At 38.2% G+C, this 25,244-nt stretch overlaps 1 protein-coding gene and 1 long non-coding RNA gene across 2 annotated transcripts; one reads left to right on the top strand and one right to left on the bottom strand.

Annotated features, from left to right (window-relative positions):
- Positions 1 to 880: 880 nt before the first annotated feature.
- LOC139191169 (uncharacterized) lies at positions 881 to 2,621 on the bottom strand. The gene is made up of 3 exons (XM_070811736.1): positions 2,319 to 2,621; positions 1,662 to 2,009; positions 881 to 1,084 (listed from the first exon to the last, which is right to left on the bottom strand). The coding sequence occupies exons 1-3, from the start codon at positions 2,619 to 2,621 to the stop codon at positions 881 to 883; spliced, it is 855 nt and encodes a 284-aa protein (XP_070667837.1).
- Positions 2,622 to 11,995: 9,374 nt separating this feature from the next.
- Positions 11,996 to 24,109, top strand: LOC139191468 (uncharacterized). The gene is made up of 2 exons (XR_011575534.1): positions 11,996 to 13,216; positions 21,850 to 24,109. It is a non-coding gene; the product is annotated as an uncharacterized lncRNA (long non-coding RNA).
- Positions 24,110 to 25,244: the final 1,135 nt, after the last annotated feature.

A 25,244-nucleotide genomic window follows, 5' to 3' on the forward strand; every position in this document is an offset into this window, starting at 1 on the left:
TTCTTGCGGTGAATCCTAAAAAGGGGTGCGATCTTCTTTTGAAGTACAGGACAGATAAGTTGTTGTAAACATGTAATCGAGCCAAGTTGCAAATTACTTCTGAATTCATCATTGAAAAATGAACAAAATGAACAAATAACTTAGCTGTAAAAAACTGCATGACGATTGGATAGTCCTCGGCTTACGAGGTGGTGCCCTTTGAGCCGCTTGAGTCTTCGGGTCTTGATATAGTGGGAAGTCACACATGGTATTTCCTCAAATTGTAGGCGTTCCATTGTTTTTCGAACTCTTTGTCATTCACGGTGGTGAGGGTATAGTTACCCTTATCGTATACTCTACTGATCTTGTACGGACCTTCCCAAATGGGATCTATCTTTTTCGAGCCTTCTCTGCGGGCAGTGATGAAAGCATTTCTTAGGACTAGATCTCCAAGTTGGAACTACCGGATCTTGGCCCTTTTATTGTAACTGAAAATGAGCTGCTGGTGGTAGGCTGCGATGCGGGTGATGGTTTATTCGCGCCTCTCTTCTGCCAAATCCAAGTTTATGGCCATCTCTTTACAATTTTACTCAATGCTTAGCAGCAGAGTGTTGATGCTTGGCATGACGATGTTGGGAGGAATGATTGCTTCTGAACCAAATGCCAAAGAGAAATGAGTCTCATCGGTCGCTCATCTTTTGGTGGTGCAATATGCCCATAAACATCCGGGGAGTTCATCTGGCCATTTTCCCTTTTTGTCGGTGATGGATTTCTTGAGGTAATCGAGGATCGTCTTGTAGGATGCTTCGACCTGCCCATTGCCCTGAGGATATCTTGGTGTGGACATGTGTTGTTTGATGCCATACTTTTGGAAGAACTTCGCCAAATCTTTTCCCACAAATTACGAGCCGTTGTCGGTAACGATGGACTGAAGAATGCTAAATCGGTAAATGATGTTCCTCCATATGAAGTGCTCTATGTCTGTCTGAGTCATGGTCATTATAGATTCTGCTTCTACCCATTTGGTAAAGTAATCGGTTGCCACAATCATTCTGCATCTGCTCCCAATAGCAGGATACATAAGCCCTACCAAGTCAATTGCCCACTGCATGAATGGCCAATGACTCGTTTACGGGTGTAGCTCGGTGACAGGCAATGCTGGTACCGGTTTGTAGCGTTGGCAGCGGTCGCACTTTTGTACTAACTCCTTAGCATCTTGGTGCATGGTAGGCTAGTAGTAACCTGCGTTAAGAGCCTTATGTGCTAGGGATCGGCCTCTGGAGTGATTTCCATAAACATCTTCGTGGATCGAGCTTACAACCTTCAGGTCATCGGGAGGTGCTAGGTAGCAGAGATGTGGTCCGGTAGAATGTCTTTCCACATGTAATAGCGTGCTGCTTTGATTTGGAGCTTCCTAGACTCCAATCTTCCGATAGGTAGTGTGTCGTTGACCAAATAGTCTATAATAGTATTTTGCCAATTGGGAGTCATACTACATGTGACACTTCAGCTGCCAGCTCCACTTCTATGCTTGGCTTGTTTAAATATTCCACTGGAATTGAGCGTTTGAATTGGTGATCGAGAGCGGAGCCTAAGCCAACTAGTGCATCTACTTGGGCGTTGTCTGCCCGTGGAACTTGAGTGAGGGTGTAAGTCTTAACTGCCTCAAACTACTTGCGTACCTTCTCTAAGTATTGCGTCATCCTCAAATGTTTCGCCATGTATTCCCCAGTAGTCTGGCTGGTGATTAACTGGGAATCGTAATGAATTGCAGGATTCTTCACTGCCAAGTCTTTTGCTATTCGGAGGCCTGCTAGTAAGGCCTCATATTCTGCTTCATTATTGGATGTTTTGAAACCTAGAGTAATCGCCTGCTCGAGCATTGAACCGTTTGGGGTGACAAGGACCACACCTGCTCCCGAGCCTTTATAGTTGGATGCTCCGTCGATATGCAAATGCCAGAAGTCTTTATCGGATGGAATAAGCGTGGCTAAGATGCGCTCGGCTGCTTCTAAGGCGTCGTTGGGCCGCTATGTTACGTCGCTTAGGCTAGGCATGAATTTCGCTATAAAGTCTGCCAAGGCTTAGGCCTTTATTGCAGTGCAGGGTCGTAAAACTAAACCATATTAGCCAAGTTCCAATGCCCACTTCATTACTCATTGAGAAGCGTCCGAACCATGTAAGATTGATCGTAGAGGATCCTGAGTCATGACAATGACTGTATGAGCTTGAAAGTATGGTCTGAGTTTCTGAGCCGTAACAACTAGCCCCAAAATTAATTTTTTGATATTCAGATATCTTGTTTCCGCATCGAGAAAAGCTTTAGAAGTGTAGAATACCGGCAATTGGGCCCCCATCTCTTCTTGTATGAGGTCAGAGCTTACTTCTACTTTGGAGACTGCCAAGTAGATAAATAAATCTTCCGCTGCTTCTGGCTTGGATAGTAAGGGAGGTGACGGGAGATACTTCTTCAAGTCTTGGAAAGTTTTTTCGCACTCTTCATCCCATTTGTTTCGTTGTGCCCTCTTGATAGCTTTGAAAAAAGGCTTGCATCGATCAGTGGATCGTGAGAGGAAGCGGTTGAGGGCAGCTACGCGTTTAGTCAAGCTTTGGGTCTCATTCAAGGTAGTTGGAAACTTCATCTCTAGGATCGCTCGAATTTGTTTGGGATGTGCTTCAATTCCTCGTTAGGTTACTAAGTATCGTAGGAATCGGCCTGAAGATACTCTAAACATGCATTTGGTAGGATTGAGCTTCATGTTGTACTTTCTAAGGATATTGAAAGTTTCTACCAAATTGCGAATATGATCTGACCGCTGTTTTCCTTTTACCATGATATCGTCAACATAGACCTCCATGGTTATCCCAATTTGCTTCTTGAACATCATATTTACTAGCATTTGGTAAGTGGCTCCCGCGTTCTTAAGGCCAAAGGGTATATAACTTTGTAGCAGTAGGTGCCCCGCTTTATCACGAACGTGGTTTTCTCCTTGTCGGGCTCATACATGGCTATTTGGTTGTAGCCGGAGTATGCATCTAAGAAGCTGAGCAGATGGTTCCCAGAAGTTGAATCTACTAATAGATCGATCCGGGGGACAGGATAAGGGTCTTTTGGGCATGCTTTGTTGAGGTCGGTATAGTCTACGCAAACCCTTCATTTACCCTTCTCTTTCTTCATAACTAGTACGACATTAGCAAGCCATGCCGAGTGTGCTACCTCTTCTATGAATCTGGCCTCCAATAGCTTGTCGATTTCCGCCTTAATGATCGCTACTCGTTCGGGTGCGAAATGTCTTCTCTTTTGGATTACCGGTTTGGTAGTGGGATCAACGTGCAGCTTGTGGCATGCCACCTTGGGGTCAATGCCAGGCATGTCAGATGGTGACCATGCGAAGACATCTTGGTATTTTCTAAGGAAAATCGTGAGTTCTTCCTTTTTAGTTGGGCTTAGTCGTGAGCCAATTTTAGCCGTCTTTTCCGCTGCTAGGGATCAAGAATTATGTCTTCAATGTCCTCTTCGGGTTTCTATCCTATCTCGTCTACTTGGGCGCCATCTTCTTGATCCACCTGCTGTAATTACTATTTGGTAGCCTCTTTGTCCTTTTAGACTTCGGCAGCCTCTACGAGGGTAAAGGTTTTCTTTTTTGATTCTTTCAACATTTGCACAGTGCACCGTCGGGATGAAACCTGGTTAGACTTGATTTCTCCGATTCCTCCTCCTGGGATGCGGAATCAGATATTTTGATACTTGACGGAAGTGACGGCATCCAGCTTAATCAACCAAGGTCTCCCAAGAATCCCATTAGATCGCTTACGATCATGAACGTTTGCTTTGAAATAACTGGTGGTGTTTTTACGTCAAGTGTGATATGATCGATGGCAGTTGAGGTATGTCCGTTGAATCCGATAAGTACCTATGCTCAGTGTATGATTGTGTTTTCTAAGCCTATCTTTTGAATGACTAAGAATTGAAGTAGATTGACTACACTCCCATTGTCAACCATCATTCTGTCAACTATAGCATAGGCTAGCTGGACAGATACTACTAATGCATCATCGTGTGGAAAGTCGACACCTTCTGCATTTTGCTCAGTGAAGCCAATAATGGGTCCAGGTTGGGTATCGACTGCTTGGACTTAAGAAATTAGTAAAGCCTATTGGATCTTCCTCTTTTTGGAGTTATTAGTGGCCCCCAAGTGCTCGGATTGGGTGAAAATGCTATTGATTCAAATCATCTTGGTTGGCGGCTCCTTATCACCGTCTGTATTCCTTCTTGGCTGTGCAGCTGGCTTGTCCAAGTATCTATCGACTTTGCCTTCTTTCATAAGCTTCTCTAGGTAGTTCTTCCAAGTGTAGCAATCATCGGTTGTGTGACCAGGACCTCGGTGGAATGCGCAATACTTGGTATGGTCCAACTTGGAAGTATCTCTTTTTGATTGTTTCGGCAGCTTGAACCATGGCTCATTCTTGATGTCATGAAGGATTTGATGAATTGAAATTGAGAACTTAGAATAGCTCTTGGTTATCGGGCCTTCTTTGGTCGTGGGTCGATCTCTGTGCTTGGCCTTCTACTTGCCCTTACTGGGCTGTTTCCCGTCCTCCTTCCTTTAAGCAGCTGCAGACTTTCCTTGAGGTTGCTCGGGTGCTTTTTCTGCTCGTCGAGCCTTGTCCTAAAGTGCATGCTTCTCTGCCAAGGCAAAAGAATCTGCTAGAGTTAAGTCTTCTTTCATTATCATTTCTCCGAACAATGGGTGGTATGCTGGGAGTCCTTTTTGGAAGGCTGCACTTGCTATATAGTCATCGCATCCAACGATCTTCGCCTTCTCTGCTTTGAATCTTTTCATGTAGTCGTAAAGTGACTCCTTTGGGTTTTTCTTTACTTTGAACAAGTGATCAGACTTTTTCTTGATCGAGCGGTAAGATGAGTATTCTTTGGTGAAAACCAAGGAAAGATCATCAAAATTCTGGATGGATCGCAATGGCAAGGTATGAAACCAATCTTATGCCTCACCTTGTAGAGTGCTGGTGAATATTTTGCACATAAAGACGTCATTATTCTGATAAAGAACCATCGCACTTCAATAATGCTTCAAGTGCCTTTCCGAATCTCCATATTCTTTGAAAGATATGAAGTGCTGCATGCTAAACTTGCGTTAAGGCTCTACCTGCTCGAACTCGTCCGTGAAAGGTAACCTACTTATGTTGGTCATATCCCGCCTTAGTGCTTCATCAGCCATTTCGTTGCATCGGAAATCATGCATCCATTCATTGAAAAGTCTTTCTACCTCTTCTTGGATTTGCCTTTGTTGGGGTAGCGGAGCTCTCAGCTGCCCCTGGTCTTGGCCTGCCTGTCTAGCTACTCTTCTACACGCTCGGCTCATCTATGTCGTGGCTACGATGTATGAGATAAGTTCCTAGCAGGAAAGGGATTTCTTTGCAGGCTGCCGGTTGAACTAGAGCCGGATTGAATGACTACTTCCTTCCATTCGTTAAGCTGCCTGCTCCGATGTGATGTGGAGGATGCTCCTTGCAGGCCTAACGGTGAATTAACGCTTTGCCTAGAAAGTTGCCCACCTTGATTATCGAAGCGTGGCCCCAACCGTGAATGTATACTTGCCCGTGAGCCTAGTCGAGAGTGCACGCTCCTCCGCACGCTAAGACGGGAGTATACGTTATCTCGAGGGCCCAATCAGGAGTGTACACTGCCTGAATGCTCGGTTTGTGGTTGGTTGAGTGGCTGCTTCCCCAAACACTGCTTGAGAAGTTGCTCGTCTGCCCTTGTCCTACTTCGGGACCCCTCATCTGGGGTACTTGGGATCTCGATACGTTGCAAAAGTTGATTCACCAAGGTTGTTTATTATGCAAGGGCGCTCATCAACTCTATGACTTGTCAAGACAAGTGTTGTTCACCATTTGGATTGGAAGAGCTTGAATAGAAAGTGCCTTCTTAAGAAGTGGAAGGGTAGTAAACTCCGGGTACAAGATTTGAGTTGGGAAATGTTAAATTCGAGGAGAAATGCGGTGTAAATGCCACCGGCTCAACAATTGGTCTGGATGGGTAGGATACTCTTGAACCGACTTGGGCTGCTTGGGAAGCCATAAGAGTAGGCTGGGCTGCAAGGGCAGGCTAGATCATGGGAGTAGGCTGGGCTACGGGAACAGGCTACGTCGTGGGAGCAAGCTAAGAGACGGGAGCAAGCTGGGCGACGGGAGTAGTCTGCTCAATGCGTGGTGCATGCGAATGCGAGGCTTGGGCTTGGGCCCGTGCAAGCTTGGATGACATGGCTTGGGCCATGGTTGAACCTCGCAGTGGTGGTGTCACTCTGCTTACAACCGCATTTTGCCTCGTAGATCTCCGCGATCCCATCTCTTGAGTATTGGAATTTTCACTTATGGAATTTTCTAAATTTCTAGCCATTATATTTTTCTTATACGTTTTATCAAATAACCTTTGCAAGTAAAAAATTCTAATAATAAGAACGTATGAAAAATATTCAAATGGACTAGAAAATAGAGAAAAAACCTTTTTATGTGAGAGTCTTTTACGAGTATGGATAACAACTCTCAATGAAAGTACCAATTTGTGGATGCAAATTTCTTCCTCCTTAATCTTGGACAAAATTGCACCTACAAAACAATTAACACCTTAGGTCAAGGCCAAGAGCCTCACGCACCCACGATGAATGGGAGGGGGCTTTGGCCAAAGAACCTCCAATGCCAAAGTTAGAATTTAGAGAGAAAAAGTGTCTAGAGAGTTTTAGGAATTTTGCAAGTGTGTTGGACTAATCTTTTGGTGAAAATGGGAGCCTATTTATAGGGATAGGCCAGTCCTCTTTGGAGAATGAGTGACCGGCCATTAGGTAGGGTTTTTGGGTTTGATTTTGGTTTAATTAGGAGTTATGAAATAATTAGCTAATTAATCAAAATAGCTCCCTAATTAACTTAGATAATTATTATCATAAAAACGAAAGATGTGGTAGAAAAGGTAGAAGGCATGGTTGATTTATTTGGGGGTGAAGGATGGCCGGCCTTTTGTGGGATTTAGGTAAAATGAATGACTTAATTGCTAATTAAAGGATTAATTAGGCAATTAACCCATTAATTAGCTAATTATCATGATTTTAGAAGGAATGTTTTAGGAGTTATGGAATGAATAAATTATTTAACTAATTGATTAGCTAAATAATGAAGTAGAAAATATATGGAATGAGATATGTTTTGGGAATTACCTTGTGGATAGGATTTGATGAAATAGGTTTTGAATTGTTACCTATTTTGGGCACTTTTGACTTTCTTGAGGGATGATTGCTCGCTGCTCGCGCGTAGGAATGCCTTTGTACCTCAAGGGTATTTTTGTCCTCTTTTGTCCTGAAATTCACGTGTCACTTTGTGATTATTTTTGGCTCCACACACAACTTCACGTAATTACAACTTAGAACCCAAAATTTTCAACAATTACAAAACCTTCATTGAAGGAGCAAAACAATTTGTCCTTTAGTGATTTTGAGCCTTTACGTAAAAATGTAAACTTTTAGGTCAAAGTGCAAATATACAAAAATATCAAAACTTTCTGTAATTGCATAAAAGCCCCAAAAGTACCTTACTTGTAGGGTGGCTGGTTTTGGGGAGAGTGATGGTGGCAAAAATTTTTGTAAATTTCAAAAACAAAAGTGATGTCCATGAAATAAGATCCCATGAAACATGGAAAAAGTTTTTATATGAATAGTGATATGTATAGTGCAAATCATCTCACATCAACTATTACAAACAAATCTTTAAACAATTCAAAAAGAACTCATCAAGAACAATGAAGAACATCCATGAAAACACATAAGAGCTCCATGAACACTGTTCACCTAAAGACACCCCAAAACCCCTCAAACTTAAGGTAAAAAACATATTAGCATACTAGGGTACTTAGGGGTTCCTAATGTCACTTTAAAACAATTTTAACAAGACAAACATGAACCCAAAAATCCACCATTTGGATTTGGCCGAATTTCCACACAAACATGGCACCAAATTTTATCTCCAAAATTCATGCTTAAATGAACTACATCTACAATATTTGAGATGGCAAATTTTTAAACAAAATTTAAGTTCAAAGAAGCAAGAACAAAGCTGTAACAATTACAACATTTAAATCACAAATCATGAAAAACACAAAACCTAAAAGGATTCACCACACACTAGACCTAGGCTCTGATACCACTTGAAGGAAAAATTTTGTCCTAACTAAAAACATGTGAGAATATTTGAACACCTAAGCAAACAATTAACACTTTAAAGTAGGCATGCATTCAAAACAATTCTAAAAACTCATGACTTTCAAAGCCTAGTGAATGGTGAACCAGAAGACTCTTTAACAACATTAAAGAGAAGAAAGGATTTTGAGCTTCATTACATTTGAAGCTCATCCTTGTTTACACAAGGGATTCACCCAAGTGGAGGGCCTTCAATTCATTTGCTAGCTCCTTGGATCTTCCTTGTGATTTTGCTCCTTTTGATTCTCTTTTGCACCTTGAGGATGTGAGGAAAGGAACTCCAAAAGTACCAAAGGTTTGGTACCTCTAAGTCTCCACACCAAAGATAATGGTGTGAAGATGAAATGGATTACCTAGAAGGAATTTAATACTAGTAAATCCTCCTAGCTAGGCCGGCCTCTTTGTAGAGAGAAAGAGAGAAAATGTTTCACTCTTTTGCCTCAAAGAAACCCTAAAGAAGTTAAAGCTATAAAGATGCTTTTATACCCCTTTCTTAGGTGAGTGGCAAACTTCCAATTAAGCCAAACTCACCATTTCCCTCACTATGGTCAGCCACCTTTAAGTGATTGGGCTATTTTCCCATTTTGTTTTAGTTGTCATACAACTTAAACATAATGGACCTAGTGAACCAAAACTCTTTTGGGCCCCGAAGTCCGAAACTAACTTATAAAGCCCAATACAAACCTTTCGTATAATTAATTAATGTTGACCATTCTTAATTAAACTATTTAATTTGCTTATCCATCCCATTCATATATTCACATTCATCCTTACTCGGTGTACGATCCATTAGGTTTCAATAAGCAAGGCAATGGGTGATTGTTACTCTTAATCACATTTCAATTCTCCTTTTGATGAAGATTAGTAATTGCTAATCTTCAAGGCTTCCACAAACCATAAGTGACACTTAACAGTATGTCATGGTTACCCAAGCTAAGTAGAAGTGGTTGGAGAACCTATCTAGTTACAACTACAATGCAATACGGTCATTCTCTAATACAATTCTCTTGATCACATTGTTTAAGTGATAGTTTGTTTCGTGTCCACTATCCAGTGTGATACTTTTCTATATGATTCACTTGAATATGATTTGGAACATTATTCCTAAGTCATATTCACATGCTTTGGCCAAAGACTCCCGAAGAGTATTCTCCTTCCACCATGGAAGGTTAGAGATCTCTTGTTGTGCTTTCACATGCCTACATGACTGGATAGCTTGACCCCAACAATCCCGTGGAGACTCTCAATTGAACGTGTTTGACATAGTCAAAGATCAAAGACCTAATCATTAGACAACTATGATGCCTTAGGTCAAATGACCACTTTTCATATTGCAACTTATGAGTTCTTACATGACATGTATGTTCGAACTCTCTTTTGATCTTGTTCAGTATACTCGATTACCCTTTCCAACACCTATGTGTTTGTTTTAGTGTCCAACACTAAATGAGTTGAGATTAGTCATACTCACGCTTGAGTCAACATAACACATACTAACCTTAGCGGATTGTCAATGCTCAATTGGCAATCCTATGGCTAGCAACGTTTTAGGAATGAACATAAGAGAAAGGTCTTGTTAATCTAACTTACTTAGATTACTTCTCTCTTAGAACAAATACATTTCTTGGATTCCCCTATTGCTTGAATACATGATACAATAAACAGTGATTAACAATAAACTTTGCCCTTCATTAGACAAATAATAATTTAACATAGTGAGTATTCCAAAAGCTATTACATCAAATGAGTGGCTTTATGGGCATACTTCCAACTGTTATTTTTTAGCACTGAAAGCAAAGAAACCAAATCTTTTCAATACTCAAACTTATGGCACAAATGACTCTCACAATTCTAAAACGAGGAATGAACTCTTAGTTAAAGATGATATTTTTGCCTCAATTAAATTTTTTAATGTTTTTTGTTTTTGAATGGAGTGCATCAAAGGAAGACTAAGTCTAGAAACGAAGGTTCCACATTAAGTAAACTCTTTTTGGAACTCATTCATACGTACATATGTAGTTCTTTTCCCACACAAACTATTAAAGGATACAAATATTTCATCACCATCATAGATGTTATTTCAAGATTTTGTTATGTTTATTTGATCCCTGAAAAATCTAAAGTCCTAGAAGTTTTTTGAAATTTACAAAAAGGAACTTGGAAAGCAATTAGAAAAGAAAATCATGGTTGTAAGGTCCAATAGGAGGTTAGTACTATGGAAGGCATGATCAAACAGGAAGACATCCATGATCCTTTGCTTTTTTTCTTGCAAAATCATAGTATAGTCGCCCAATATACTAATCCAGGAACACCCAAGCAAAATAGGGTGGCAGAGTGAAGAAATAGAACACTTCTTGACATGGTTCGAAGCATGATGAGTAAGGTAAAGCTCCTAGATTTTTTGTGGGAAGAAGCACTGAAGACGGCAAGCTATATCCTTCATAGGGATCCCACCAAAGCTGTGGAGGGAACTTCTTTCGAGTTATTGGCTGGGAGAAAGCCTAGCTTGAAACATATTCACGTTTGGAGTTTCCATGAAGAAGCAAAAGTCTACAATCCTAATGGTACGAAATTAGATTCCAAGACCATTAGATGTTACACTACAAGAAAAATGGCCTTTGGGCACAAAATTAGGGACACAAAAGAGGTGTTTATGTCTGTTTAAACACCAATACAGTGGAACAGTGCTCATTCCCTAATGGGCACCATGTATTGTGCCCAGTGTGAAGAAAAACAGACACAAACACATCATTGGGCACATAACCATGACTTTTGTGCCTTTAATGTCAACAATAGAAATTTTTTATTAATTTGCAATGACACCATAAATGTTATCGTGCCTTATAATTTAATATATTTACAGTAAAAGTAGATTTTTTGTGCCATTTGTTCAAAATAAAAAACACTTTCCTCAATCTTCACACCTCACACCGTCCTCATTTTCCTTCCTTCCACCTCTCTATGTTTCCCCATTCAAACCCACCCTCCCCTCAATTCCTCTGCCTCTTCTCTCTTTCTTGCTTTCCCTTTCTCAATCAAACCCCAGGCTCTCTCTCTCTCTCTCTCTCTCTCATTTTCCCCAAATTTTTCTATTTCCCTCTCTCTCTTTCTGTCTCGCCTCTCATCTCACTTCTAAAGTCAAGTTCACATCTCACGCAGAAACAGAATTTGCAAATCATTCCCCTTTAAATTTCACACAGACTCACACATACATTCTCACACTCTGCAAATGCTTCTCCTTCACACAGACTCTGCAAATCTTCGTCTTCACACAGAATTTGCAAATCAGTCGACCTCAACTCTCATCTCATCCACAGTTCCCCTTCAGTTTAGTGCCTGCATAATGTGATTCCTTCATCTCCACTTCGTTCCAGGTAAAATGGTAAGAACTTAGATCTTGTATTGGTTAATTTAGTTAATAATTTGTGATTAATTTTAGGGTTAGGGTTAAGGTTAAGGTTCATTTGAAACAAAAGGGGAATTGAGCTTTTTCCTCTTTTAGGTTATAATCAAAAGGGGATTTGATCTGGTTCAGATTCAAACAAACCCATTTTTTCCTCTCTCAGACTCCGTCGATGGATGTCGTCTATCAGCTAGACAACCTCCGCATCAAATCGACAACCATTGCATCAGCTGACAACCACCGCATCATGGACTCCTCCCAGATCTGGGCTTTTCCTTTGTTATTTTTCTATGATTTTTGTGTAATTTATTTAACTTTTTTTTTTTTTTTTTTTCTTTTTTGTATTTGATCCCGCAAGAAACTCAAAGTCTCCTCAGGGAACTTGGTAAGTGATTCACTTTTTTCCCACTAAATATTTGGAGCCTTAATTTGAGATTGTGCTTAAATTCGTTTGATTTGTCTACAAGTTTGTTTTATAAAGAAAATCAAAAGAAATGTGAGTTTGATAGTTGATTTTAGGCTTTAGGATGTAATATAAATATTCTAATTTTGTTGGGGTCTAATTGATGGAACTCTGCATGAGAGTGTGAAGCCTTTTCTCATCTAATTTGGATTGAAAATTGTTCTACATTGGTGTTCAGTAAAAATGGATATCTATGGTTCATTAACACTTTTCTTGCTCTGTGATATAATATTGAGTTTGGGCGCCGGTGAGTTGCCATTTCATATCTTTTTCTTGCTCTGTGATATAATATTGAGTTTAGGTGCCGATGAATTGCCATTTAATATCTGCCAGTTTATTCCTTAATCAATTAAAAAATGATAGATGAGATTAGGATAACATCATTATCATTGAATGTGAAAATTTGTCAATGTTTTATAGTTAATTATGATGCCCATGACGAGATGTGCATTTTTTTTCATTACACTTATGTGTTCTGTCAATTAAACTCCAGACCAACTACTAATTACCTTCTAAGTTCCTAAAATTCATGTTTGTTATATGTTGTAGGAAATGACCTATTTTGAGATTTTTTTTTTTTTTTTTGCATCTCTCTCTCTCTCTTTTATTCTACATTCGAAAGAGGTAGAATTGCATTATTGCGACTGTGGATTGCTTTTTTCATATGTTAATTTGTGTGAAGATTGATTGCCATGCATGAAGAAATTAAAAATGTTACTAAAGTGGCTGGCAAAAGTCATTATGTTTCAATCACAAACGAGTGCATGTATACATAGCAGAATTACACCAATTAATCTGTTGGAGGAAGGATATATAGCATCTCATCAGGTAAAGAAAAGGAATCATGATTTAAAAATTTGGAAGCCATTACATACTCATTCTTGCTGCTCTGTGTAAATGATGTCACCTTCATTTTCAAGAGCTTCTTGGTAGTCTAAATTTATAGTTCATTTTTTCAGCGATATCCAATGTGATAATGTATTTTACTGCTTGATATATTTCTTACTCATGGTCATTTTTTAAAGGCTGTCAAAGCAGGGGATGTCAATACTGGGTTATTTGTGGTGGTTGAAGGTTGTTTGGCTTCCGACGAATTCAAATGCAATGGTATTATTAGGAATTATTGGTTTCATTATCTGTATGAATCGGTTTGTAGAACTAAATCATAAAAGCTTGTTTTTGCCCTACCCATAGTTTAATTGCCTGATCTACAAGGTATTCATATTTTGGTGGGTCGATTGGATGGTATCCTTAGAAGATATACAAATTTTTTTATCAATCTCTGCAAGGAGAAATGGCTTGAGGGGTTTGTTGTTTTGCATTCTAGTTATACTATGTCTTCTTGGAATTGTATATAAGATGCACTTTTTTCTTTAATTATTCTTAATAAAGACTAAAGAGTACCAGCTTTTGTTTGTATGTTTGTTGATCGGATCATATTTATATATATTTTTACTTCGAATTCACTCGTCTTTTCTTAGTTAGTTCCTTATATTTTTGAGCTATTTACGTTATTTTTGTGTTTATAGGATTTGTTATGCAAAGAAAATAAAATAGAACAAGTGAAATTTTATGTAATGAATTCATTAGTAAGTAACCGTGTATTAAAGTTGACATTATGTAGCATGTTATGTTGTCTCCAAGGTGTCTTACATGCTTCAACATATAACTACAGTGTCATTCGTTTGGCCATTATACAAAATTGTATGATCATTAAATCTACAAAGATTGCGTACAAATAATGAATTGTGAGTATTGCTTTTAAGACAGGTAGACAATGTAGGGTATTTTTGACCGATGCTGCTCTTTTATGTCAGAGGAATGAAGAGGGCTGCCTTTGCAGCTGGCCAGAGAAAAAGAGGAAAGAATAAAATCAAAGGAAGAAAAGCATACGGGGAGACAGGAGAGATAAGAATCCAAGGAGAGACTTGCGAGGTGCAGGAGAGGGGGAGGGACACGGCATAATTGGGAAGAAAGTGGAAAGCACTGAGGAATTAAATAGAAGGAGTGGAGAGACAGCGTGGGCAATAGAGAAAAGCAGAAAACGTGAAAAGAAATTGAGGGAGAGATGAGTGAGAGACAGCTAGGAGGGCAGAGACGTGCGCAGCAACAGAAAAATAAAATAAAAAAAAGATAGAGGAAAGCTGCCTTTGGGCAGCATGAGCGCGAGGAATAAAGAGAGACGGGAGCACGAGAAGACGGGGGGAGGGGGGAGCTGCCTTTGGGCAGCTCGCAGAGAGCGCATGAGGCAGAGAGGAGCAGCACTTGCTGCTGTGCAGGAGAAAAGAAACCGAGAGGAGGCATTAGCCTCGAGGATAGAGAGCAGAACCTGTGGAGCGCCAATTCACTCTCTCTCGGTTACATCTTTCTAAATCTATATTTTATTTCTGTTTTTAATAATGTGTAATTAAATTTATGTTGGTTAGAGGTTAATTCAAAGCCATGAATATATTTGTAATATGAATTGATTACCTTCGGTTGTGATTTCATAAGTTGTGATTTCAATTTACTTATCCGTTCGTATAAAAACTGATTTGTGTATGTTGGTTGAGAGTGCACGCTTAATTTACATGCATGAATTTGATGCTAGAATATAAGTGAATTTCACCTAATCGTTATGAACTTATTTTCACAAGTAGTAAAGGTTGCTAGTCACAATCACGTTAAGTAAATTCTTGGCAAGAGTATCATGCTTTTCATAGTTACGAATGCCTCGTCAATGCTTATAGTTTTCACAAAGTTTAATGATCTTTGATTGTATCTCTATTGTGCTTTTCACGTAGGGGACTTTTGAAGAATGTTTTGAATTGTTGTATGCGTTTTCCCGTCCAATTCAATAACTTAAGGAAAACTTGAAGATTAAAAAAGTGCTGTTCACGGTTAATTTGGGGCGTTGAGATTTACAATTTATTGAAAGAACAACTGAAAATCAATTTAGGTTGCTTATGTGTCATGTGTGGAGAAGAACCCTCTAGCTAGTCCGTCATTTATCATTTTACCTTAATTTTATGTTTTTGTCAATTCTGTAATTTATTTAAGTTTAATTTACTTCTAGTCAAAACCAAACACCTATCCATTATTAAATTATATTATTTAGTTAGTTTTCTTTATTGTTAGTCTTTTAATTTAATTTCCGTCCATTTCAGTTCCTAGTGTTTAAATTGAGTGTTTCCATTATTTTGAGTCATTTTAAGAGTGTTTCGAGTTATTAGAATTTTTAGCCTAGTTTTGTGTCCTTGAGTCTTGTTTAATATTTTTAAATTAATTTGGAATAGATTAGCAATCCCTCCTAATCCCCGGCCTAGAACGATACCCTACTTACATCTATACTACAATTGTCAAAAAGAGGGTTTAATTTGTGTGCTTATATATTTCGCATCAAATTTTGGCGCCGTTGCCGGGGATTAGCAACTTTGCTAATCCTTTTATTTTTGTTTTTGTTTATGTTTATATTGGTGTTTGTGTATTTTACTTTTGATATTTGATTTATTTCTTTGATTTTAGGTTCAAATGGAGCCGAGGAAAATTTAAAGGAAAGATGCGTCCGGCTAAAAACGTTAAATCAAGTGCTTCTTGGGAGGCAACCCAAGCATTCAACGAATGGAGACTTTGGAATCACTAACCCAATCAGCTTTGCATTCTTCCACCCTTATCTTTACTGCTTTCATTTTGTTTTGTTTAGTTAGTGTGTTATTTGGTTGATTTCTGTGAGTTTGTGTTATTTAGTTTAAGTGTGGGGGAAGGTTAACCAAAGTCTCTTTACATTAATTTACATAAAAAAAAAAAAAAAAAAAAAAAGATAAAATTTAAAATTAATGATAAAAAAAAAATACATAAAAAAAAAAAAAAAAAAAAAATTTAAAAACATAAAAAAAAAATTAAAAAAAAAAAAAAATACAAATATTTTACAATGATGTAAACTAATAGTATTCATTGGTCGGGTGATGCTTCAGTAGTAGGCGGGGCTTCAGCAGTCGGCGGGGCCACAGAAGGAGGAGGCGGCAGAGGTTGATCAGTTGGAGCTTCACTACGCGGTGCCGCTCCAGAAGACGAAGGCAGATGTTGTTGGAACAAACCCACAAACCTCCGATGATCAAGTAAAATTTGACCATCGGTGTCCTGCATCTGGTCAATCTTCCTCTTCATGGTTGTGGCATAGTTGTGTGCAAGCTTGTGCAATTGTTTATTTTCATGCTTGAGTCCTCTAATCTCCTCTTTGAGACTCTGTATTTCAGCCACCAACGATTCAACGTGACGGGTTCGAGCAAATAGGCGTTGGGCCATGTTGGATACAGAACCCGCACACTGCACGCTAAGAGCCAGAGACTCCTTAACCGCCAATTCATCAGACCGTCTAGCGAGCAGTCTGTTATCTCTGGGGGTGACAAGGTTCCGGGCCACCACCGCAGCAGTCATGTCATTTTTCATCACCGAATCCCCCACGGTAAGAGGACCGGTAGGGGATATGAAGGATGGGCGTCATATATTGTCTGGTGAAGGCGGAGCTGCCTCTTCACCAATGTTCAAGTCAAAACGACGATCGGAAGGGCCAGACATTTTTCAGAGGTGGTGAAGAAAGAAGAGAGTCGGAATGATCAAGATTAAACAAGTGCAAGAAGGAAGTGTTTACAGGAGGGTGCTCAAGTGTGTTGTGGAACAAAATTAACGCCTCTATAAAAAGAAGAAATCAAAGAGGCGCTCCTCAGAGAAGCGTCCTCTCGCAAATCGAAGAGTCGGGGCTCCTTTCTCAAAAGCCGGATTCTTTTATCAAAAGAGGAGTTTCCGTTCTCAAAAGCCGGATTCTTTTCTCAAAAGAGGCGTTCATTTCTTAAAAGTTGGGCTTGCTCAGAAACCACGAGCCGAACCCCGGATTTCGCAAGATCAATTCGTCCAGACGTGTTGTCACCCGTCACACGCAAACTCAGCTCTGCGAAAATCTCGGGCAGTTTGTCGAAGCACCAATTCAGAAATCGAAGAGGGAAATTCAATAGTCAAAGACACGCTAGCTTTCTCAAAAGCTGGGCTTCAACCCACGGGCAAATCTTCTTTTCCAGATTTATCCGCACGTGTCACATGCTACCTCTACAATCGACGATGCTCAGAGCTCGAAGTGCCGATTCCAACCATCTGTCTCTCTCAGCCTAGTCAGCACTTGTCACATGCAACTGGCAGCTTTGCGGAAATTACGGGCAGCTTTGTCAGAAAGCGCGTAATTTGTATTCTTCACCCATCCACCGGCTGCCGACACTAAGTGAGAGAACAGTTCCGGTTGTGAAGACAAGTCCTATAAGTTTCTACCTTCGCCTTTCACAGCAAAAGCACACTCTCTCAGCACACCCTCTCAGCACTTCTTCATCTCCGAAAATGCATTCCCAAAGAACCCTCTCGAGTCACTCTGTATTCCTCATTCCTTGGGATACTCCTGCGAACAACCCATTCAAAGCAAAAGTATTTCATATCATGAAGGTTGAAAGCAAGAGTATCTCATATCATGCTTTCTCCCTGTCCTTTCTCTAGCCAGCACCTGCTCTCGAGTACTCATCATCTTGTGCTTTCGCTTTGTTTCTCACTTATAAGGGAAGTGAAGATGATACCTCGAAGCATGTGGAGACAACGTGCTGATTCATCCTCAACTAAGGACAAGGAGAAAGAGAGCAAGAGGTGGGCACTTGGAAAGATTGAAGAAAGAAACAGACCAACACCTCTCCCTCGTGCCTGCCCGCCGTGCTGAGGAAACAAGCAGAGAAGAATGCAGCTTGCACAATCATCCCAGCGGAAGGAGTCCGAGCTGAGGAACTAGAGAAGCTGCCACATCTGCTTGGAGAACAAATAAGGAACTGCAACATTCCCAAAGAGCAAAGCCTTGCAGTACAATAGCATAAAATCATCACTTGCAAGTGAAAAGCTAAGTGTCACCCTGTTCAAGAGGAAAGCTGTGGAAAGTCAACAAGCACGACCAATGATTACTTATTAGTTTTATTCATTATCTTTTATCGTAATTTTCAATTTTTCGTTTGCAATTTTTTTTTTTAATTAATTTTCTTGCGTTACTTAACTGAATTATTTCTTTTCTTTGCAGGAACTTTTGGTTATTTCCACCCTTGAAGTTGATTGCAGAATTTTAGCTTGGGGGTCATCGCTTGATTTTACTGCAAATTAGGGAAGTTTTCAGTCCAATTGCGTTATTTTGTGTCTTATTATTTTTTTATTATTTGCATTATAGTGTTTTCTGACATTGGGGACAATGTCAAGTTTAAGTGTGGGGGTAGAAATCTCTAGAATTTCATTTGTTTCTGTGTTGTTAGTTTTTGTTTTCTTAAAAAAAAAAAAAAAAAAAAAAAAAAAAAAAAAAATCGGAAAATTTAAAAAAATCCAAAAATATTGTCTTGTTTCCCTTATTGTTTTGAATTAGATTTTTTGTTAGTTTCCCTACCCAATGATATAATTGGATCAAATTTGAACCATGATCATCAAGAACTTAGTTAACATGTATTTTGTGAAATTCCTAATTCTCTTGTTAGTTTTGTACATGTTTGACCATCTTTGAAAAACCAAATGCACATAGCCTTGTTGATGTGAAACTAAAGTATGAATTAAAGCTTCATATGTGAATTTAGTGACCATATATAATTCCTATGTGAGTTTTTGAGCCTATTGAAAGTGTGTGCATTTTTCATACACTCCTATTCTTTCATGTGTGATGAACTTATGTGAGATACATCTCTAGAACTTGCGTAACGATCTTTCGAAATGTTTGTCATTGATTGCATGAACTTGGAAATGATAGAGGCATTAGGTTTACCACTATGGCCCAAATAACCATGTTTCCCAAAGAAAAATGATATCATTAGATTGCCAATTTGAGCCGTGTATGTTGAGCCTTTTATTTCTTATCACCAGATATGTCTACCCTTATGCCTGAAACATTTTTCCTTACCCTTTCCAAGCAAGCTAGTGAGCAATGCGGGATTGTCTTATGAGAAATGTTTGTGAAGTACTTTGAAGGTGTCTGGCAAAAGAATAAGTGTGGGGGTATTTCATGTTTGTATTAAAAAAAAAAAAAAAAAAAAAAAAAAAAAAGAGAGAAAAGAAAAAGAAAAAGAAAGATTGTATACGAAGAAAAAAAAAAAAAAGGAAGAAAATAAAAAGAAAATAAAAAGTTTTTTTTAAAAGTTTCAGTTTAAGGGTATGGTTGGAGGTGCTAGAAGAATCGCTGGAAAAATTGAGTTCTTATAAATCTAAACAAAAGAATTGCTTGCAATATAGCTTAGAACTTGTGTTTTCCTATTCTTTCATTTCAATAACCCTATCCCTAAGCCTCATTACATCCAATAAAAGTCCTCTTGATTTAAGTTTTGCAATTATGACTGTGGAGAAGTGATCTTTATGCAAGCTTATGGTAGAAATTTCACATTTGTTTCTTTGAGCGAAACACATTAAAACTAAACACATGTGTGATTGAGTGCATATCCCGTGAGAAGGTCGCTAGTTTGCATATGATGATTTTAAAAATAAGAACTTGAAATTACATTAGCATGGCTATCTCACACACTACACTTCAAGGATGATTCAAAGATTACTGCTAATATTTGAATAAGGAAGATGAACTTGGATTAGTTCCTTGATGCTAGCTATGGTTCTTGATGATTTGTTTTCTTGAATGAAATTCTATGAGGGTCACATAAAGGGAAGCTAATGTTTTTGTTACTTCTTGTTCTTGTTTTCTTTGTTTTGCTCGAGGACTAGCAAAAGCTAAGTGTGGGGGTATTTGATCGGATCATATTTATATATATTTTTACTTCGAATTCACTCGTCTTTTCTTAGTTAGTTCCTTATATTTTTGAGCTATTTACGTTATTTTTGTGTTTATAGGATTTGTTATGCAAAGAAAATAAAATAGAACAAGTGAAATTTTATGTAATGAATTCATTAGTAAGTAACCGTGTATTAAAGTTGACATTATGTAGCATGTTATGTTGTCTCCAAGGTGTCTTACATGCTTCAACATATAACTACAGTGTCATTCGTTTGGCCATTATACAAAATTGTATGATCATTAAATCTACAAAGATTGCGTACAAATAATGAATTGTGAGTATTGCTTTTAAGACAGGTAGACAATGTAGGGTATTTTTGACCGATGCTGCTCTTTTATGTTAGAGGAATGAAGAGGGCTGCCTTTGCAGCTGGCCAGAGAAAAAGAGGAAAGAATAAAATCAAAGGAAGAAAAGCATACGGGGAGACAGGAGAGATAAGAATCCAAGGAGAGACTTGCGAGGTGCAGGAGAGGGGGAGGGACACGGCATAATTGGGAAGAAAGTGGAAAGCACTGAGGAATTAAATAGAAGGAGTGGAGAGACAGCGTGGGCAATAGAGAAAAGCAGAAAACGTGAAAAGAAATTGAGGGAGAGATGAGTGAGAGACAGCTAGGAGGGCAGAGACGTGCGCAGCAACAGAAAAATAAAATAAAAAAAAGATAGAGGAAAGCTGCCTTTGGGCAGCATGAGCGCGAGGAATAAAGAGAGACGGGAGCACGAGAAGACGGGGGGAGGGGGGAGCTGCCTTTGGGCAGCTCGCAGAGAGCGCATGAGGCAGAGAGGAGCAGCACTTGCTGCTGTGCAGGAGAAAAGAAACCGAGAGGAGGCATTAGCCTCGAGGATAGAGAGCAGAACCTGTGGAGCGCCAATTCACTCTCTCTCGGTTACATCTTTCTAAATCTATATTTTATTTCTGTTTTTAATAATGTGTAATTAAATTTATGTTGGTTAGAGGTTAATTCAAAGCCATGAATATATTTGTAATATGAATTGATTACCTTCGGTTGTGATTTCATAAGTTGTGATTTCAATTTACTTATCCGTTCGTATAAAAACTGATTTGTGTATGTTGGTTGAGAGTGCACGCTTAATTTACATGCATGAATTTGATGCTAGAATATAAGTGAATTTCACCTAATCGTTATGAACTTATTTTCACAAGTAGTAAAGGTTGCTAGTCACAATCACGTTAAGTAAATTCTTGGCAAGAGTATCATGCTTTTCATAGTTACGAATGCCTCGTCAATGCTTATAGTTTTCACAAAGTTTAATGATCTTTGATTGTATCTCTATTGTGCTTTTCACGTAGGGGACTTTTGAAGAATGTTTTGAATTGTTGTATGCGTTTTCCCGTCCAATTCAATAACTTAAGGAAAACTTGAAGATTAAAAAAGTGCTGTTCACGGTTAATTTGGGGCGTTGAGATTTACAATTTATTGAAAGAACAACTGAAAATCAATTTAGGTTGCTTATGTGTCATGTGTGGAGAAGAACCCTCTAGCTAGTCCGTCATTTATCATTTTACCTTAATTTTATGTTTTTGTCAATTCTGTAATTTATTTAAGTTTAATTTACTTCTAGTCAAAACCAAACACCTATCCATTATTAAATTATATTATTTAGTTAGTTTTCTTTATTGTTAGTCTTTTAATTTAATTTCCGTCCATTTCAGTTCCTAGTGTTTAAATTGAGTGTTTCCATTATTTTGAGTCATTTTAAGAGTGTTTCGAGTTATTAGAATTTTTAGCCTAGTTTTGTGTCCTTGAGTCTTGTTTAATATTTTTAAATTAATTTGGAATAGATTAGCAATCCCTCCTAATCCCCGGCCTAGAACGATACCCTACTTACATCTATACTACAATTGTCAAAAAGAGGGTTTAATTTGTGTGCTTATATATTTCGCATCATTTGTCTTGTTACCAGAGATTTGGAAGTACCACCAAGCTGGCCTCCCTATTTAGACATTCCACGCTTTGAAGATTTAAGTATCACTGACAGTTAAGACTCATTTCTCCATTGTTTAGTTGTATATTTGTGAATATTCTATTTATCCATTGTTTATAATAGTTAAGACTCATTTTCTCCTTTAAAATTGCAAGTTTATTGATGATGTATACTAGATATGTCATTAAAATAAGTAACTCACTTTGACCCTAAATAATATGCAAACTTACATATTTTTTCGATTCAAGTGACTATGAGCTAAAGAAATGTGTTGTCTCAAACCCAGAAGCTTCTTTAACAACCTGGAGTGAGGAATATGAATCTTTGATATGGCAGATCTGGAACTTGTACGAATTGATTTTAACTAACTCCTTTTTAGGTGTAATTTTGGACTGATTTTCGTTTGAAATCGCCTATATTTGTTATGGCTTCTGATGAGGTGCAAGGCTTGCTGAGGAAAATGCATATGTCCAAAAATATGTGCTTTCAAGTTTTATTGTATTAGAGATAAAAAAAAGTAACATTACATTATGTTTGTGAGATTGGGAATGTGTTGTAGGCCTTTTCATTTTAAGAAAATTAAAAATTTTCATTTCCTCAATTTTAGTTTCAAATTTTGATTTTCTTTTTTTTTTAATATTTAATTCATGTTGGCACAATTACAATGTGAAGTGCCAACTTGTGTGGAAAAGGTTATCTAACAAGTTGTCAGAAATGAGGCACAAATAGTGGTTCACTTGTGTCTGCCTCTTTGAGCCCAAACAGTCTATTGTGCTCTTTTAGCAAAAGGTAACGCCTATAGAGGGCACAAATAGAAATAGAGGCCATATTTTTTGTAATGTTACTTCGTGGGACATGCAGGTCAAAGGGCTACATATTATACTGGCCTAATTACACTATGAAAATTGCTGAGACTAGCCAAGCAATCTTCAAGGCAATGACGACTCTACTTCCAACCCAAGAAAGTTCGCATTTGAGGAAGGAAATGATGTAGTTACTGAGAATGAAAATCAGAATGAGATGGTTGCTTTTTCTGGGCAAATGGACAATGTGGATGTTGATGACAATCATGAAGATCAGATGAATGTTAATAATGAAGAAGGTGAATATGTACAAGTTCAAAATGAGATTGAAGTGCATGCAGATGTCACGAATGGAGCACAACTAATCATGCAGCACACATAACCTTAGTGCAGCATGCTATTGTTTCATTAAGAAAGTCAACTAGGGTTAGGAAGTCAAATACTATGGAAGATTTTGTATATGTTGCTGAAGGTGAGTCTTACTTGTAAAAGTTTGAAGACCCTATGTCATTTAAAGAAGCTATGTCCAGTGACAATTCTAAAAAATGAATAGAAGCAATGAGAAACGAGTTGAGTTCTATGGAAGGTAATAATGTATGGGAATTTATGGAACCACTTCAGGGAGTTTAACCAATAGGGTGTAAGTGGGTGTTGAAGACAAAAAGAGATTCGAAATGAAGCATTGAGAGGCATAAGGCGAGGTTAATTGCAATGAATTTACCCAGAGGGAAGGGGATTGATTACAAAGTTATTTTTAGTCTAGTATCAACCAAGGATGCATTTAGAGAGATCATGGCGTTGATGGCACATTTTGACTTGTTTTTACATCAAATGGTCGTCTCGAATGATGATTTTGAAGAAGATATATACATGCATGGCTCAACCAGAAGGTTTCAAGGAAGAAGGGGAGAAGGGATAGAACATTTGGTTTGTATATTGAATAAATCCATCTATGGATTGAAACAGGTATCAAGATCAATGATTGTGACAACAATGCAACCATATTCTTTACCAAGAACAACAAAAGGGTCCAATGCTACCAGACATTTGGATATCAAGTTCCTTGTTGCTCGTGCAAAGGTGGTGGAGGGTTTGGTTAAAATAGATTACATGGATACATCTTCTATTATAGTTGACCCCTTAACCAAAGCAGTCCTAGTAATGGTCTTTAAGAAGCATATGCATAACATGGGGGTTTTACAGAATTTTGATTTCATGGAATAGTGGGAGCTTATGGTATGATTACATTATTTGTTTATCAATCATGTTTGTGTTTTATTCATGCATTAAGTTATTTGTTTTCAGTTTACCGTAGCTAATAAAGAAATAAACTGCTGGTCGCACAAGTTTCCCATGTTTGTAGTTTATAGATATGATACAATAGATTTTCAATGTGCTATTGGGAAAATCAATTTATGTTAACTGTTATTACAGAAGGCAACTTAAGGGTCTCAATGTGAGACAATGAAGAAGACTCGTTGACTGGTTTTATTAAAGATGGACTATAACACAAGGTGCATTACAGAAACATTCAAGTGTGCATGTTGTATTAATTGTTCATGTCTTGTTGGGGTTTCATGTCTATGACAGTTTCATGAAAGTGATTATGGGGATAGTGTTTATGAATTTTAAGGACCTGATTCCCTTTAGTCCTCCATGAATACTAGCTTATGACATATACTTGTTGATGGGATTTTGTTGTTCCTATTCTCATGGCCACTCAAGTATGATTCCTTATATGGTGGCCTGTGTGAAAAGCATTGGCTCTAGTGGGAGAATGTAAACTAATTGGGGCTGCACACTTAGTTTATCACGAGCTTAAAGGATTGAAGTCATAAGAGATTAGGATAGACTAGACTTGTAAAGCTATCAGGGAATGTATTTAGACTAATATAAAGTTGAGAGTAATCCTAGTATGAATAGGTTTAACTATTCTGATATGATCACTTTGGTTTGTGGTGATAAGGTAATCTGTTTGGATGATTTGATTAGGATTACATGATGGAAGTAACCTAATCAAATACCACCACTAAGGATATATAATAGGGGTCCTGTGTTCACACTAAATACGCAAAAGCAAAAGAACAAGCCCCATTGTTTGTTAATTACATACAGTTTTGTCGGGTGTAGAAGAGCTCTATCTTTGCAGCAACAATGAGTTCTCAAGGTGAGTGGTTAATGGATTTGTGATTTGTTTATTCTGCTATTAATTATCTTACATACGCTTCTAATTAATTGGTGTGTATTTGTATTAGTTTACCATCATATGAAGGATGTATAAATCGCTTCAAACTTGGCATAATTTTTTTTTTTTTTTTACAAATTTGCATAGTAATTATGAACAATGGTTGTGTAGAGATCTATACAATTACACTGATCGAAATAAAGATAGTCTTCTACTCTCACAAAATTGGATGCTTATGCTTTCAATAGGACTTAGCACACTATTAAGCTTATATTTGGAGAGCAGGGACCAACTTTTTTATAGTCACATAAGGCCTATTGATATCCATCTATTAGGAAAACAATAGGTCTCTCAATAACTCATAATTAACTGCAATAAGTCCACTA

Source organism: Malus domestica, chromosome 14 (genome assembly GCF_042453785.1).
Source record: "Malus domestica chromosome 14, GDT2T_hap1".
Lineage (NCBI taxonomy): Eukaryota > Viridiplantae > Streptophyta > Magnoliopsida > Rosales > Rosaceae > Malus > Malus domestica.

Coding starts and splice junctions, on each gene's coding strand:
- LOC139191169 (XM_070811736.1), bottom strand. CDS start 2,621: ATGAAGTTTCCAACTACCTTGAATGAGACCCAAAGCTTGACTAAACGC. Junction 2,010..2,318: donor AGATGGGGGCCCAATTGCCG/GTATTCTACACT, acceptor GACGTAACATAG/CGGCCCAACGACGCCTTAGA. Junction 1,085..1,661: donor TGACGCAATACTTAGAGAAG/GTACGCAAGTAG, acceptor CCATTCATGCAG/TGGGCAATTGACTTGGTAGG.